A 16,702-nucleotide genomic window follows, 5' to 3' on the forward strand; every position below is an offset into this window, starting at 1 on the left:
CTGTCAACATCGTCTGCGACCGGTCGGAGAGATAGGAGGAGAACCACCGATAAACGGTGCCTCCCACTCCCAATCCCTCCAACTGGCGCAGCAGGATACCATTATATGATTGAGGGTTTAAAAAAAGGTAACTATTCTCATTATTCTTCACCACAAACATGTCTCCTAAAATTAAAAGAAAACTTGGATCAATATTTCAATCTGATGGTCAATTGAATTCTTGAATTTGTAACGTAAATAAGACTGAGGATAGATTGTCTGACATCATGGTTATAACATGAATACTACATTTCTTCTGCAAAATTTTTGCTTCAAAAGTAGTGAAAGTATTTGGCATTTGACAGATTGGATTTAATAAAGATTCTGAAATAAAACCATGCTGTATTTTATTCATCTCATTTGAAAATTATATTCTTGTAATATTTATATTAAGGTTGGGGTAGAAAGCAAAGCCTGTTGTGGTGTATATTGTAATTAAATCATCAAACAATGTTTTGAGATGAAAAATTTCCTTAAAGCAATAAATAAATATGCAGAATTTGAAAATTAATTTTTCAAAGAAGATTGCAATTGTATAATAAAATGAAAATTAAATTTTTAAGTTTGATTATAAAGATTTTTAGTCCAAGTTAAGGCTGCAATACTATATATTATTTATGAATGAGTCAAATCAAAGTCAATGGACATTTTGAAATGTGTATTGTATGAAATTACTGATGCGTTGTTTGATTGAAACAAGATATATTAGAGAATTTTTTGCTTTCTATTTTAACTAATCATTTGTTTCCTAATAAATAGTGGGAAACACTTCAGCAGTTGGAACACAAACTCCTATATGCCTCAGTCCCACCTGTGCATAGCTTTTCGTACTGGTTTTTTTTAAACACACTGATTTTCCCAGCTGACTGTTTAATGTATTTAAAACGAAGAACATAATTTGTTGTTGTTTTTGCTAGCTTAATTGAATGCTGTTTAGCAGTAAAAAGGAATTGTAGTAATTCTTTCTGAATATCATTTGACCTTCATATGAATAAGAGCAGAATGTAAAATCATCATAGTTTCTTTTCCTTGAACTTTTCACAATATAAAAAAAATGAAGGAGCAGCAAAAAAGCAAGATTCAGTTACGGTATTGTATTTGTACAGCTGTATCTCATTGAATTGAGGCTTGTGTTACACACAGTTTGTGATAGGAAGTATATGCTTTTAAAACAACTAAAGAGACAGATCTTTAACCTCCAACACTTTTTAGATTTTTTTTAGTTTGCTCATTTAGCTTCTGTCATACTCCTAGAAAGTATTTCAAATGTAAATTATTTTGCACTTATTGTAGTTTGAATGAATAACTTGGTCTCTAATGAATTAATTAGGAAGGGTGATTTAAATTATTTTGTTTTCCTTAAGAATTGAAATTTAAGAATACTGTATATTTGAACAGAAGATGATTTTTTAAAAAATTGCTTTAGAGTGGATATTAGGGATTCTTTTCCAGATTTAAATCATAGGAGGGGGATCTAGCTGTACATATTGTGGGAGCTTCAAGCAGTTATGGATGATTAAGTTGTTTCCTATAACAGGTCATAATTTTCTGGTTATCAATGTTAATATCTAGCTTTACACATAGTTTGAAATTTGTCCAATACTTGGTCTTAAGATCTCTTAATGCATTTCATTTAAGAGATTTACATTTTGGTATTAAGCACCATCCTCCCAATGTGGTTTCAGCATAGAAGATACTATTGTATTAATTTTTAGAATGTCATATAGCAGATGTATCCCAATTTAACAACATGTTTGCATTATTGCAGAGAGGGGTTACTCTGGCTCCTGTCCAGCCAATTTTCATATTATCATCATACGCTTTATTTAAACTTTATTTATCAAAACTTATAAATACAACAAGGCATCTGGAGTCCACCAATCACCTTCACTAAGTGATCTTTTTAAGGCTTTCTCACACCTCTTAGGACAGTGTTGGTGAACCTTTTTGGCACTGAGTGCTGAAACGGGAGTGTGCACATGCACAGGGGAGTACCGGAAACTGGAAGCGCAGTTCCCCAGTGCACAGTTCCCCAGCTGAGCTTCCGGTTTCCAGCATGCGCATGCATGCCAGTCACCTATTCTTCCAGTTTCTGGCACATATACGTGCACAAAGACTAGCTGGCCGGGCACATGTGCACTCCAGAACCCAGAAGAGCAACAGGTGATGGCTGGCATGCCCGGAGAGATGGCTCTGTGTGCCACTTCCACATGCATGCCATAGGTTCGCTATCACGGTCTTAGGCTGTACATCCATCAAACCTGAAAAGGTTAGTCTTTTTAGTAGAGTTTGCCAAAGACATATTCACAGGTCCAAGATTTATAAAATAGTGATCTTAGATTTACTTTAAATAAATGCCAATAATAAGTGGCTATTGACACTGGGTATTGAAGAGAGGGACGCAGTGGCTCAGTGGCTCAGTGGCTAAGGCACTGAGCTTGTCAATCAAAAGGTCGACAGTTCGGCGATTTGAATCCCTAGTGCTGCATAACAGGGTGAGCTCCTGTGACTTCTCTTCTGCCAACCTAGCAGTTCGAAAGCAAATAAAAAATGCAAGTAGAAAAATAGGGACCATCTTTGGTGGTAAGGTAACAGCATTCTGTGTGCCTTTGGTGTTGAGTCATGCCAGCCACATGACCACGGAGACATCTTCGGATAGCGCTGGCTCTTCGGCTTTGAAACGGAGATGATCACCGTCCCCTAGAGTCGGGAACGACTAGCACATATGTGCGAGGGGAATCTTTACCTTTACCTTATTGAAAGAGATAAAGAGCAACAAGCGTTTGTTGGGCTAGAGCAGGAGTTTCCAAACTTGGCAACTTTAGCTTGTGGATTTCAACTTCTAGGATTTCGCAGCCAGCCATTGGAAGCCCCTGGAACAGTGGTGGGATTCAATTTTTTTAACAACCGGTTCTGTGGGCGTGGCTTATTTTGAGGTGTGGCTAGCTGGTCATGTGACCGGGTGGGCGTGGCTGGCTGGTCATGTGACCGGGTGGGCGTGGCTGGCTGGTCATGTGACCGGGTGGGCGTGGCTGGCTGGTCATGTGACTGGGTGGGTGTGGCTATGGGCATAGAAACTACTCAGAGGGCTAAAAAAAGTCATTTTTGACCAGTCCTCACACTTTTGACTGGTCCTCACACTTATGACCATCCTCACATTAATGCCCATTGCAGCATTTTTAGCAACCATGTCACTCATTTCACAACTGCTTCTCTTCACCACGGTTACAAGATAGGGCGCAAAATGTAAAATGTGCAGTCGTAGGTGTGAGGACCGGTCAAAAGTGTCAGGACAGGTCAAAAATAACTTTTTCAGCCATCTGAGAAGTTCCTATGCACAAAATGCTGCAAACAGGCATAAATGATGACCGGTCATAAGTGTGAGGACTGGTCAAAAGTGCAAGAACCTGTCAGAAATCACTTTTTTCAGCCCTCTGGGAAGTCCCTATGTGCAAGGGACTCCTCAGAGGGCTGAAAAAGTTATTTTTGACCTGTCCTTGAACTTTTGACCAGTGCTCACACTTACGACTGTCCTCACATTTTATGTTTTGCACCCTATCTTGTAAACGTAGTGAAGAGAAGCAGTTGTGAAATGAGTGATACGGTTAAGAATGCTGCAACAGGCATAAATGTGAAGATGGTCATAAATGCGAGGTCTGTTCAAAGGTGTCAGAACCTATCAGAAATCTCTTTTTTCAGCCCTCTCGGTAATCCCTATGCACATAGGAATTACCCAGAGGACTGAAAAAAGTGATTTCTGACATGTTCTCACACTTTTAACCAGTCCTCACACTTATGACTGGTCATCATTTATGCCTGTTGCAGCATTTTTAATAGCCATGTCACTCATGTCACAACTGTGGTGCTTCATGTGACCGGGTGAGCGTGGCCAGGTGGTCATGTAACATAGCTTCTTTGCCCTAATGACAGTTTGCTGCAATGTTCATAAGTGTGAAAAACGGTCATAAGTCACTTTTTCAGTGCCATGCTTGTTAAACCAATTACCAGAACAAATCCATTCTCCCTCCCTCTTTCTCTCCATCTTTCTCTCCTTAATCTCTCCTTCTCCCTCCTTCTCTTTCTCTCCATCTTTCTCGCCCCTTTTTCTCCTTCATCTTTCTCTCCCTTCTATCCATCTCTCTTTCTCTCCTTCATCATTTTCTGCCCCCCTCTTTCTTTCCATCACTTTTTCTCCAAGTGGGGTAGGTAGGCTGGCCCTGCCCTGGTATTCTAACATTTCTTGCCTGAGAATTTCCTGTATATGAATCCTGTTATGGAGGCTCATAAAATGACACTGTTTTCCCAATCAAGCAGTTACGTACAATTTTTTATTTAAAATGCATCACAGTAATTGTCAATTACACCTGCCCAGAGAGTCATCTTAGTTCTTCCACAATTGTTGTGGCTGAATTTATAACCTGGCCTCTAAGTTAACTCAGTTTCTTAACAATAAATCGGCTGGGTTCACGCCACATTCTGAGACCCCCAAAAACTCTACTTGCATCCAGTTACAACTCCAAGCTGGAGAAAGCTAAAGGATGTGTGTATTAGCGGGAGAGAAATATGAGCAAGGAATCAAATAGTTCGGGGGGGGGGTTTAAGAAGAAACAAAGATAAGAAGGGAGAAGAAAGAAAACTCATGTTGCCAGAGGGAGCAGAAGCACCAGCTGTTTGGGAAGAACGGAAGGAAAGAAATGCAGGAGAAGATGGGGAGGGGCTATGATAGGGACGGAGACAAGAGACCGCAGTGAGTGATGGGTGGCTGAAGCCAGAAGTCGTTGCAAAAAGGGATGCTGCCTAAGGAGCTGCCGATGCCGCTGGGCCAAGGAGAAGGGGTGGGGGGGAGAACGGAAAAAGTGAGGGGAGGGCAGGAGGATGAGGGGCTGGGTAGAAGGGGGAGAGAAATAACGAAAGGGGGGCTTCAAAAGGAAGGGGATCGAGGAGAGGGGCGACTAAGGGTAGAAGAAAAGGGAGGGCTTGGTTCAGGATGGGTGTGGGGAAGGGAAGAAGCGCTGGTGGAGGAGTACAAGGGGCTTCGCTCCTTCTATGCCCACCACCCCCTCCTTCCTCCCTCCCTCCCTTCCTTCCCTCGCTCCCTCTGCAGCCTGCATTCCTCTCCGCTTCCCACGCCCCCCTTTTGCACCCAGGTCGAGGCAGAATTAGCAGGCCACGTCTCAGGCCGGTGCCGGCTCCCACTCCTCCCCCCGCCCCCATCACCACCACCAGCCTTCCCTTCCCTTCCCGAAGCTAGGGTCTCCCTGGGCCATGACCGAGTCAGCTCATCCCTATCACACCGAGGCCGGGTCCGCCACGTAAGGAGACGAAGCCGAACGCATCTTGACAGGCGTAGGGGACAGGGAATCGGCGGCGGCGGGAAGGAGGGAGCGCAAGCGGCTGAAAGCTATGGGGAGAGTGGAGTGGGGGGGTTTTACCATGCTGAGGGCTCACAGCCTAGCGGAGTGTAGAAGCTGCAGCAGCTCCCTGCTTGCCAGGGTAATGGAAGTGGCTGCTAAATTGTGGGGGGGAAATTGAATGAAAAAGCTGGGATGAAGATGCCCCTCCCCACCATTACTTACCGGTGTCTGGTGTCTGCCGGCAGCCGCGTGACGCTTGGATCAGGTGGGCTGCGAGGCCACCATACAAGCATCTCTGTAGCCAGCGAGGCGCTTTAATCGCTGGCTAGAGAGACGCCTGGATGGAGGCCTGCTTCAGTTGGCGGCCTCGCAGCCACCTGATCCAAGCGCCACGTGGCCGCCGACAGACACCGGTAAGTAATGGGAGGGGTGGGGAGGGGCAAGGGGCGGGGCGAACTGGCAATTTAACAATCGGTTTGACCGAACCGTCTAGAACCGGTAGAATCCCACCACTGCCCTGGACTAAAGATTAGCTTGTATCTACTTTCCTTTGTCCTGAATGAAAATATATGAATGGTGGCCATAAAGTGTTAATTAGCATTTCATCAGCATTTCAGCATTTCATCAGCATCTCTTTGAGTTGTATAAAGTGCAGGATTGCTTCCAAATGGACAAAGTGGACCTTAAGAGGACTTTTCAGGCTTGAAGTTTGTCTGTTATAACAGTAAAATATAAAATGAGGGAGAGGGATTGCCAGTCTTGTATTTCTCTCTAAAATCTTTAACGGCTAATGTTGTTTTTATTCCCCAGTATGAAATTTACTTATACCTATCTGTTTATATATTTTACTTACTGAATTATTAACAAAAATCAAAAGAAAACATAACTACAATATGAAACAATAAATAAAATGAGGAATTAATACATTACACAGAGATGAAGGTAGGGGCCTCTGGTGGCTCAACAGACTAATGCAGTCTGTTATTAACACAGCTGCTTGCAATTACTGCAAGTTCAAGTCCCACCAGGCCCAAGGTTGACTCAGCCTTCCATCCTTTATAAGGTAGGTAAAATGAGGACCCAGATTGTTGGGGGCAGTAAAGTTGACTTTGTATATAATATACAAATGGATGAAGACTATTGCTTAACACAATGTAAGCCGCCCTGAGTCTTCTAAGAAGGGTGGGATATAAATTCAAATTAAAAAAAAAATGGACCTAGGCCTAACATAGGTAATCAAGATGCAATGGAAGTAGTCACGTTTGAGCAGATTTTAACCATTCATTGAAATATCTATGCTTGTAAAAACTTCACTATCTCTATTTCAGGGCAAACCAGGTTTTCATTACAGAAGAAATGGTAACACAGAACATTCTGTGGTACAAGGGATAACACCCCTGGGTTTTCTAAGATTGTCTCAGTGATTTTGTGTGAGGATATAAATATGTATTCCAATATCAAGTGTTTTTGACTAACTACCTTTACTAACATCTTCAAACATTAGGCAGTAAACAGGTTAGCATAAGCACATTTCTATGGGCAAAAGGTACTTTGCTAGAAAAATTGTTTGGAATAAGAAAAACTATACTACAGAGGCTCCTCATAACTTGAGACTTTAGATATGGGTCCAAGTCAAGAAATTTTGATTGGTCCTCTAACAAATATGTTATATAACATATTTATATATATTTTTATATATATTTATATATAAATATAAATACATATATATATATATAAATACATATTTATACATATTTTATATATATTTATATATGTTATATAACATAAATATAACATGGGCTACCTCTTGCCCATACCCTCTCATCTTCCTGGGTGACCTAAATCTACCTCTCATTAACTGGACAACTAATGAATGTTCAACTGACCCAATCCATACTACACTATACAACGCTGTTACAAACCTAGGTCTTGAACAACTTGTAACTAACAATACAAGACTCAACAACTGCCTTGACCTCATCTTCTGCAACAATCCAAACTCAATTTACGGACTACAAATTAAAGAACCTTTTTCCAACAGTGACCACTGCATGATTGATTTTCGTCTCAATATACGTCCATACTTAAATCGTCATAACAACAGAACTCCCAACTACAACTTCAAAAAAGCCAATTACAACCTCATAAACAACGATCTTTCATTTCTGGACTAGCAAAATCTGTTTGCAACCTGCATAACTGCTGATGACCACTATAGAGTCTTCCTACTTGAAATCAATAGAGTCATTAAATTATATGTACCACGAATGACTACCATGTCCAAGAAAAACAAACTACCCATATCAATAAAAAAGGTTCAATCAAAAAAAAATCCCTCTGGAAAAGTAACAAAAAAGGCTATGTTGCAAATTTCAAAAACCGCTACAGAAACATATGCAACCAAATAAAAACTGAATGCACAAATTACCACACCAAGCAAGAAGAGAACCTTCTACGCACAAATTCCAATCGTGCCTTTTATAATTTTGTCAACAATAAACTTAAAGACTCAAGATCCATCCGACCACTAAAAGATTCTAACAACAAAGAATGCAATGACAAAACAGTCAAAGCAAACCTCTTCAACATTTTCTTTAGCTCAGTTTTTGTAAACTCCGTTAACACATATCCGACATTCCACAAACGAACCAGCAATGACTATGATGATTTAACTCATATAGATTTCACAGAAGACAACATTGGTAAAGCTCTTCACAACTTAAAACCATCACTTTCTATTGGACCCAGATGGACTATGTGCATATTTCTTAAAAAAACTTTCCATTAATATAGCTGAATCCCTAAGTATTATCTTTGATAAAGCTTTCACTACCAGTTCTCTTCCCAAACTTTGGTCACTAGCCACAGTCATCCCTATCTTCAAAAAAGGAGACCCCAGCTTAGTCGAAAACTACAGACCGATCTCCCTTTGCTGCGTCACCTGCAAAGTCATGGAATCTATCATCAACCAATCCATTACCTCACACTTAGAAACTAACAACCTACTCTCCAACAAACAATTTGGTTTCAGGAAAAAATTATCATGTAACTTACAACTTCTCCACTGCAAAAACATATGGACTTCAAATCTCGATCAAGGCAAATCAATAGATGCAATCTACATAGACTTCTGCAAAGCTTTTGACTCAGTAGTACACGATAAACTTCTCCTAAAACTAACATCCTATGGCATCTCAGGACCCCTCCACAAATGGATATCTGCTTTTCTGTCTAACAGACAACAAGTGGTCAAAATTGGCAATGCTTTATCAAATCCTGTTCCTGTCAAGAGTGGCGTTCCTCAAGGCAGCGTCCTTGGACCAACACTCTTTATACTATACATTAATGATCTTTGTGACCATATCTCAAGTAATTGTGTTCTCTTTGCTGATGATGTCAAATTATTTAACACCACAGACAATACTTCTATCATTCAAAACGACCTTGATCATCTAACCGCTTGGTCTAAAAATTGGCAGCTCCAAATTTCAACCAGCAAATGCTCAGTCTTACATATAGGAAAAAAGAACCCAAAAACTAAGTACATACTAGATGGACATTACCTTACAGACGACCCCCATCCCGTTAAAGACCTTGGAGTTTTCATGTCAAATGATCTAAGTGCCAAAGCCCACTGCAACTACATAGCAAAAAAAGCTCTAAGAGTTGTAAACCTAATTTTGCGTAGCTTCTTTTCCAAAAACACCACACTACTAACCAGAGCATATAAAACATTTGCTAAACCAATTCTATATTACAGCTCGCCTGTTTGGAACCCTCACCACATCTCTGACATCAATACAATTGAACGTGTCCAGAAATATTTTACAAGAAGAGTTCTCCATTCCTCTGAAAACAACAAAATACCTTATCCCACCAGAAATCCTAGGCTTAGAAAACTTGGAACTCCGTCGCCTTCGACAAGACCTAAGTTTAACTCACAGAATCATCTATTGTAATGTCCTTCCTGTCAAAGACTACTTCAGCTTTAATTGCAATAATACAAGGGCAACCAATAGATTTAAACTTAATGTTAACCGCTTTAATCTAGATTGAAGAAAATATGACTTCTGTAACAGAATCATCAGTGCTTGGAATACTTTACCTGACTCTGTGGTCTCTTTCCATAATCCTAAAAGCTTTAACCAAAAACTTTCTACTATTGACCTCACCCCATTCCTAAGAGGACCATAAGGGGTGTGCATAAGCGCACAAATGTGCCTACCGTTCCTGTCCTATTGTTTTTCTTTTCTTCTTCCTATATATATATATATGCTCATACCTCCTAATATTTACTCATATATATGTTTATATGCTATATAATCTTTTTGTATGATGTTGTGACAAAATAAATAAATAAATACTTTTCTGCAGTGTACTAGGTCACATGAAATATTACCCCCCCTCCCCAAGGAAATGAAAGTCAGTTATAATAGACTGGACAGTTTCATCACATAGATAGAATATGCTTAATTTAGCCTTTCTTACCCTGGAAGAACCAATAAAGTAATTTTACCCTATCCTAGCCTAGAAGTATCCATGAAGTATTTTTCAGGTCTTTGGATACCATGTCCACAAATTATGATTTTCTACATACAAAGTTCAAAAAAGCCAATGTTTTTATTTTCCCCCCCAGTCATAATCTCTCATGGAATTCCTACTGATCTCTCACGGAACCCAAGCCCCCTGGATCCCCAGTTGAGAAAAGCTGGTTTATCCCAATATTTTAAGCAACTCATTCGCATGTGGGCCTCTTGTGAATCTGTTATTGAGGAAGATGGGTGGTATAATTTAAAACTGCTGAGGAATATGTTATTTTAAGAAAAAAATAAATATGTTAGTTACCTGGGCAAGTGTATGTTGTTGCTGTATACTTAACCCAACCTTGCTTGAAATCTTGTCTCAAGTCTTTCTGTAGTCTGTTTTGTTCTGAAGAAAGGCACCATCTGTGACAAATTGTAAAAAACTCTGTGAAAACATCTGTGAGATGTTGCAAAACAAACAAACAAACAAACAAAAACCTGACAGGACCAAATTAATTGGTTGCCTCCAATAATACAGGCTCACCTTTCTATGACTTGAATCTGTCGTAAAGGCCTTTTTGAAATTAAATTTAAAATTTCAATTAGAGAATCAGTTTGTGACAGATCTCATTTATTTACCATTAAAAATAAATAAATGAAAGATTCTTGTATTCTACGCCAATTTGAAGAATTCAGTTATTTTTGTGGGGAGGGAAACTTCCTGAATAGGAAAAAATGACATCTAATTTTTCTGCAGCAAAGCATAAAACATAAAACATTTAACTTCAAAGGAATGTATGAACTGAGATCTACCTAAACTTATAGAGTATGAAAAGGAATTTCAGTAAAATAGGCAACATACATTTCTTTATTTTATGTTTCCTTTTAAATTCAAACATATACTTATAAAACATACCAGTCTCTTCAAATGCTTATTTCTTTCCTTTACAGTTTTATTTTTAGATACTCTTTTTCATATTAAAAATAATCAATTTTCTAACAATTATGTATTATTATTCTTTCCAACAAGATAGAATGTTGGAAATGAATATATACAGAGAATTTGGGTATCTGATGTGTTCATCTGGCTTTCCATCAGTAGAGTAACTGAAAACTAAATAGTATAAAGCAAAAGTGGTAGATGCAGGAGATGCTTGCAAAAGAAAGATTGAGTAAGAAAATGGATTAGTTAAAGCAAGGGCTGTTATAGAGAAATATAATCTGTTTCCTCTTGAATAAATGCACATCCATGCATTCAGATGCAATATGCTACATTATTACACAGAAGAAAATAAGATTGCTCCTACTACTATGAAAGGAGTTCCAGAAAGAATTCTAGAAGTCATAGAATAGAATAGAATAGAATAGAATAGAATAGAATAGAATAGAATAGAATTTTTTATTAGCCAAGTGTGATTGGACACACAAGGAATTTGTCTTGGTTCATATGCTCTCAGTGTACATAAAAGAAAAGATATGTTCATCGAGGTACAACATTTACAACACAAATAATGGTCATAGAGTATGGTCATTCTTTGCATTCTGTCAGACTTTTTTTCAGAAGAAACTGCTAGGATATTGATTGGACCGACACTTTACATATGTTTTTCATAGACTGGAGCATCATGCATATTTCTAAATGCAGAATTTCTGTGCACATGAAAGGCTATGTTTGCTTATTTCTAAATTTTGTTTAAAAATATAAATTTTATCATGTTGTGTGCATAGCTCACAAAATATTTTTATCTTATTGCAGAAATTAATTTTTTGTGGGCCGGTCATCAAGCACATCATAGTTCTGAACATTATAACTTATTCACAGCATTAAGGCAATCTATTCTGCAAAAATTTGCATCATGGGTAAGTATGTCCAGTGTGTAGTGCATGTCAAAAACAAAAAAAAGAGTAAAGCAATTAAAGATTTTACAGAGTTTTAAAAACTATAAAACAGGAGTGAATCGAACTAGAAAATTTTTGTTTTTAGATACTTTTTAGATAGAGAACTGCATGTACAGTGCCCTTATATATGAAGATCTAGTCTACATGTCGAACAAGAGTGCTTCGTCTGTCACAATTCCCTCTGTGCCATTCTGTGTGTTCTCAAGAAATGATATTCTGCGTAGACGCACCATTGAAATGGAACTCTTTTCAGTTGAGAAATGTTTAGCATCAAATTATGATGCATTTGTTCCCTTGGGCATTGAGTTAAAATGGTACAACTGTGTCTCCTGATCTGATTTTTAAGTTGTTTCCCATTTTCAAACTCATTTTAATAATGACACATGGTTTAAAAATAGATTTCAAAAATCTAACTCTTTAGGTATATTCTCTGCTGGTAAGGCATTGTAATATATTGTTGGTCTGTCTCTATGGTATGTATTACACTAAAAATTAAAAAACAAAACAAAAGCCAACTGTTGATTACCATAAAATAGCATTTACCCAATGTATCCAATAAAAAAGAAAATAATTTGATAAATTATTAATTAATTTGATAATTAATGTTGATTAGTGATCAACTAATGTAATAAGTGTGATCACAGGTAATTGAAATAGTGAATGTAACTTATTTTGAAATGCTGGAATCTACTATATGTTAAAAAAATAAAGTGGGTATTTATTTGTAACTGATGAAAATTGTACTATAATAAAATGATTGTATTATAATTCCTCTGAATTATTAAGATAGAAAATAAAAAACAGGCTTCTTGCAAGGCATTCAGAGTGGGCTCTTTTCCTTAGTGACTCTGTTTATTGCTCAGTTTAGCCTTTTCCCTTCCTTAAGACAGTTAATTTGTCAAATGATCAAATACACCATGACCTCCATGGTGAATATGAGGGAAATCTTACTGTGACAGCCATTGATCACCATTCCTTCTCACACTATTGCTGTAATTTGAACCAGAGCTACAAGAGGGTGAAGAACTCTATTTTCACATAAGTGGTAGTCAACTTTGCTGACCCATGATAACAAAAGCCTTTGGAAAGAATAGTTACAATTTAAGAAGTCAAAATGTAATTTATTAATAAACAGCAGAAAATATTAAAATAGGTTCATTGAAAATAAGTTTAAAATGGAGTTGCAAACTATCTCGCCTACTTCTTTGAAAGTAATTCTCTACTGTTTTTATTTGTGAGTTATTTCTACATAATGCACTAAAGTCTTTCAGACCATACATTTAAATTAAAATTATAATTTGTTTTTGCTTTTTGATATATTTCACTAACGTTCATCCTAAAATCTCTGTAATTTAGGTATATAACTATTTAGATAAGTATCACAATAATGTTGCTACAAAAGTTGCCACAAAGAAGAGGAAGTCAAGCTATTCTACAAAGCAATTGAGGGTAGGACAAGAAGCAACTAATCAAGGAAAGAAGCAACTTAGAGTTAAGGACAAATTTCCTGAAAGTTAAAACAATTAATCAGTGGAACAATTTGCCTCCAGAAGTTGTGAATGCTCCAACACTGGAAGTTTTTAAGAAGATGTTGGATAACCATTTCTCTGAAGTGGTGTAGGATTTCCTACCTAAGCAGGGGGGTTGGACTAGAAGACCTCCAAGGTCCCTTCCAACTCTGTTATTCTATTCCTGTTCTGTTCTGTTCTGCTAATATAATCATTAATTTAATAAACAATCTGCACTGTTTAGCACCATTGACAATTGGAACAAACTCATAAATGGATTAAGAAGCAAGCAGATTAATTTTTTTAATTTTGAAGTTTTTCTCTTAATTAAAATGACATGTTCTTGAAGATATCAGAGCTTATTAACTATGGAATCAGGACATATTTATATAAGCACTTGTTGCAGAATGAGACGAAACATTTTAATTCGTGTGGCATTATGAAAATCTGTGGTCTCCAGTGACGCAACCGGTTTCTATTTTCAGATTGACTCAACCAAGAAGCAAAAGTATTTTATGCTGCTTGTTTTGTTTCACTGTGCTAAAGTGAATTTTTTTGTCATGCCAAAACAGAAAATAATCAGACTGCTGGTAATCTTTCTTTGTTGCTTTGGAAAAGGCTATATGCTGTCAGTTCATAATTTTCTATCTCCCAGATAATAACTGTTCCAAATTTTTCTCTTAAAATGTTTTATATAAATATACACTAGTTATATAAGCCTTTGTTGGATAAAAGTGCTAATGTTTTTGGCCTGGAGGTTTTCAGATTCTTTCTTAATGATAATTAAATAGAGGCACATGAGTTGTTTGGAAAGTATTGCTCCTTTAAGAATTCATCATTCTGACTAGTAAGGTGTTCCATATCAAAAGAGCAACAAGGAAAATATTTGAGTTAAGAAATTTAAAATAATAAAACATGGCAACCCGTTTTATTATTTTCTCATCTTTATCGCTACTAGATTTCAAAGAAACATATTTTACTATTATTATCATAGGATGCCAAGACTTTTCTGTTATCTGGCTCTTTCTGTTCATATTGTTTGAGGCACATCATGATTATGCAGCTAACTTTACACCCACAATACAGAGGTTGCAGAGTGGAATCCAACTTTCCCAAACTTGATTTTGGCTTAGGAAAATAAAATTGTAGTCCACTAGATTTAGAGGATAATAGATTGCTGAAGTTTTGTGACTTAATTTCTAAAATTCCTTACTTGACAAATTTTGATTTTAAAAGAATATTTTGGTCATTATTATTCCCTTTTGTTTTTAGATATTTTATCTGCCATTGGCTCTTTGCATTCCACCTTCAATATTTGCTGTTCATCTTCAATTTAATCTCCTTTACCAGTTCTGGATACATACAGAGGTAATTTAGATATTCGACAATGCCTAAACAGCTAGATTGGGTCAATGTCTTGCAAACCTATTTGAAGCTGATTTATTGTATTAGAAAATTATTTTTATAACTCATTTGAAAACAAGCCCAAGTTTATTGTTATTTTTTTATTGTCTATTATATACTCAATTATAACGTCTACAGGCACTTGGTCCCAGTTGCCATAAAAAATATTTGTTTGTTTGTTTAATTTATTCTGTCCTAACCAAAATATTTTAAACCATAATAAGCATAAACTAATACTATATGTCTTCACTTTATTAAATGTTTAAACTGGAACACTAAAAAAATTTGTACCTTAAATATTTTAAGAAAAATAGGATTGTATTTATAATACATTTATAAATAATGAATCAATTTTTCCACTGGCACCCTTGGTTTCTTCATGAATTTTGCAATTTTTTGTGCATTTGTGTATTAAATACTGTCAGTTTTTATTTTTTTAAAAATCAACTTATTTCAAGTATTTTAATATGTCAAAATATGGTTGTGAATTCACTTGAATTTATGGCAGTGGCTTTATATTTTTCTACACTCGTTGGACATGAATGATTACATGTGCCATTTTAAAATTGTTATCTATTTGTTTATTTTTTATATAGAACATATATTATAGATAGTGGTCCTTTCCTTATCAGCTCTTAACAGAGACAGATCAAAACCTGCCTAACATCTGTCAAATACACCATTGCCACCCCCACCATCAAAACATGAGGCTAAAATAATGACATTTAAAACCTGAAATTAGTTTTGAATTCTTTCCTAAATTGTTGTGGGCAAAAGATGGATATTTATTTTTATTTATTTTATTTTTATTTATTTGCATTTATATCCCGCCCTTCTCCGAAGACTTAGGACGGCTTACACTATGTCAAGCAATAGTCTTCATCCATTTGTATATTATATACAAAGTCAACTTATTGCCCCCAACAATCTGGGTCCTCATTTTACCTACCTTATAAAGGATGGAAGGCTGAGTCAACCTTGGGCCTGGTGGGGCTTGAACCTGCAGTAATTGCAGGCAGCTGCTGTTAATAAGACTGTCTTACCAGTCTGAGCCACAGAGGCCCTCTGTGTTTCAGCTCTGCTGGTAATTATTTTCCATAATAGGAGACCTGCCATATAGAATGCTAAGTTCATCAGTGATCTCAACTATGTCCATGGTGGGTCCCACAAAACAACAACACCACCTGATGACCTTAGCATTCAGGAAAGATTATATGGGAATTGATGGCATAATATATTTAATTTGATAAATTTTATTTTATTTTAATTCTTACATGCATTTTGAATGGGTCTAAGAAGACAACTGGAGATCAGAAAAATTGTCTCAACATAGGAATGATGTAAGAGTCAAGGGATACCCCTTATGCTGCTGTATACGGAATCAAAGGCAATTTTCAGACTATCTTTAAGAGCCCTTCCTTTTATTACATTATCCCTATTAAACTCATGACTTCAGGAATCCAACTTCCATTGTCTTCTTAAGAAAACACATAACCAGTTTAAGAATTAAATTATATTGTCAGCATATAGACAAGTAATTTTACACATAGTTATCATTCCATTTATTGAAACATCTGACACCAATTACCCCTTTAGATGAACAGATAATGCTCAAAATTCTGTTGCCATACACAAATCTGTAGTTTTTGATCACCATCCTGGAAAGGTCAGTGGACAGGTATAATGTTTTAAACTCACCTATTTAATTGGATTCTCTTTAACTAGTTTTAGGACTTGTGTGGAAAACAGATCATGTTGTAGAACAGATTTATCCAGACATATTGAAAATTTAGCAAAATATTAACTACCGCTGTATGTGCATAAGTGTTATTTTGCACCTAGTTGTACAATATTTTGCTGTAGGAGTACTATCATTCTTCCAATCACACCATAGACATCTGTCTTTAGTTTGTAGGCCTCCCAGCTATATTGGTTATAAAGTCATAATTTTCAACCACAAATATAATCCAGTACA

General features: G+C 36.8%; 1 protein-coding gene across 5 annotated transcripts in view; it reads left to right on the top strand.

The window, feature by feature from the left end:
• The window catches only part of AGMO (alkylglycerol monooxygenase), a 193,045-nt gene that overhangs the window by 68,843 nt on the left and 107,500 nt on the right, over positions 1-16,702 (top strand). For 4 of the 5 annotated variants that reach the window (XR_009155004.1, XM_058182035.1, XM_058182033.1 and 1 more), the window contains 2 exons: positions 11,673-11,776; positions 14,596-14,691. The exons of the other annotated variant lie outside the window; for it this stretch is intronic. Coding sequence is in view for 3 of the 4 variants with exons in the window: in XM_058182035.1 (XP_058038018.1) it covers positions 11,673-11,776; positions 14,596-14,691 (200 nt within the window). In the remaining variant the exon portion in view is untranslated. The remainder of the gene's footprint in view (positions 1-11,672; positions 11,777-14,595; positions 14,692-16,702) is intronic. 5 annotated transcript variants of the gene reach the window in all.

This window comes from Ahaetulla prasina, chromosome 4 (genome assembly GCF_028640845.1).
Source record: "Ahaetulla prasina isolate Xishuangbanna chromosome 4, ASM2864084v1, whole genome shotgun sequence".
NCBI classification, from domain to species: Eukaryota; Metazoa; Chordata; class Lepidosauria; order Squamata; family Colubridae; genus Ahaetulla; species Ahaetulla prasina.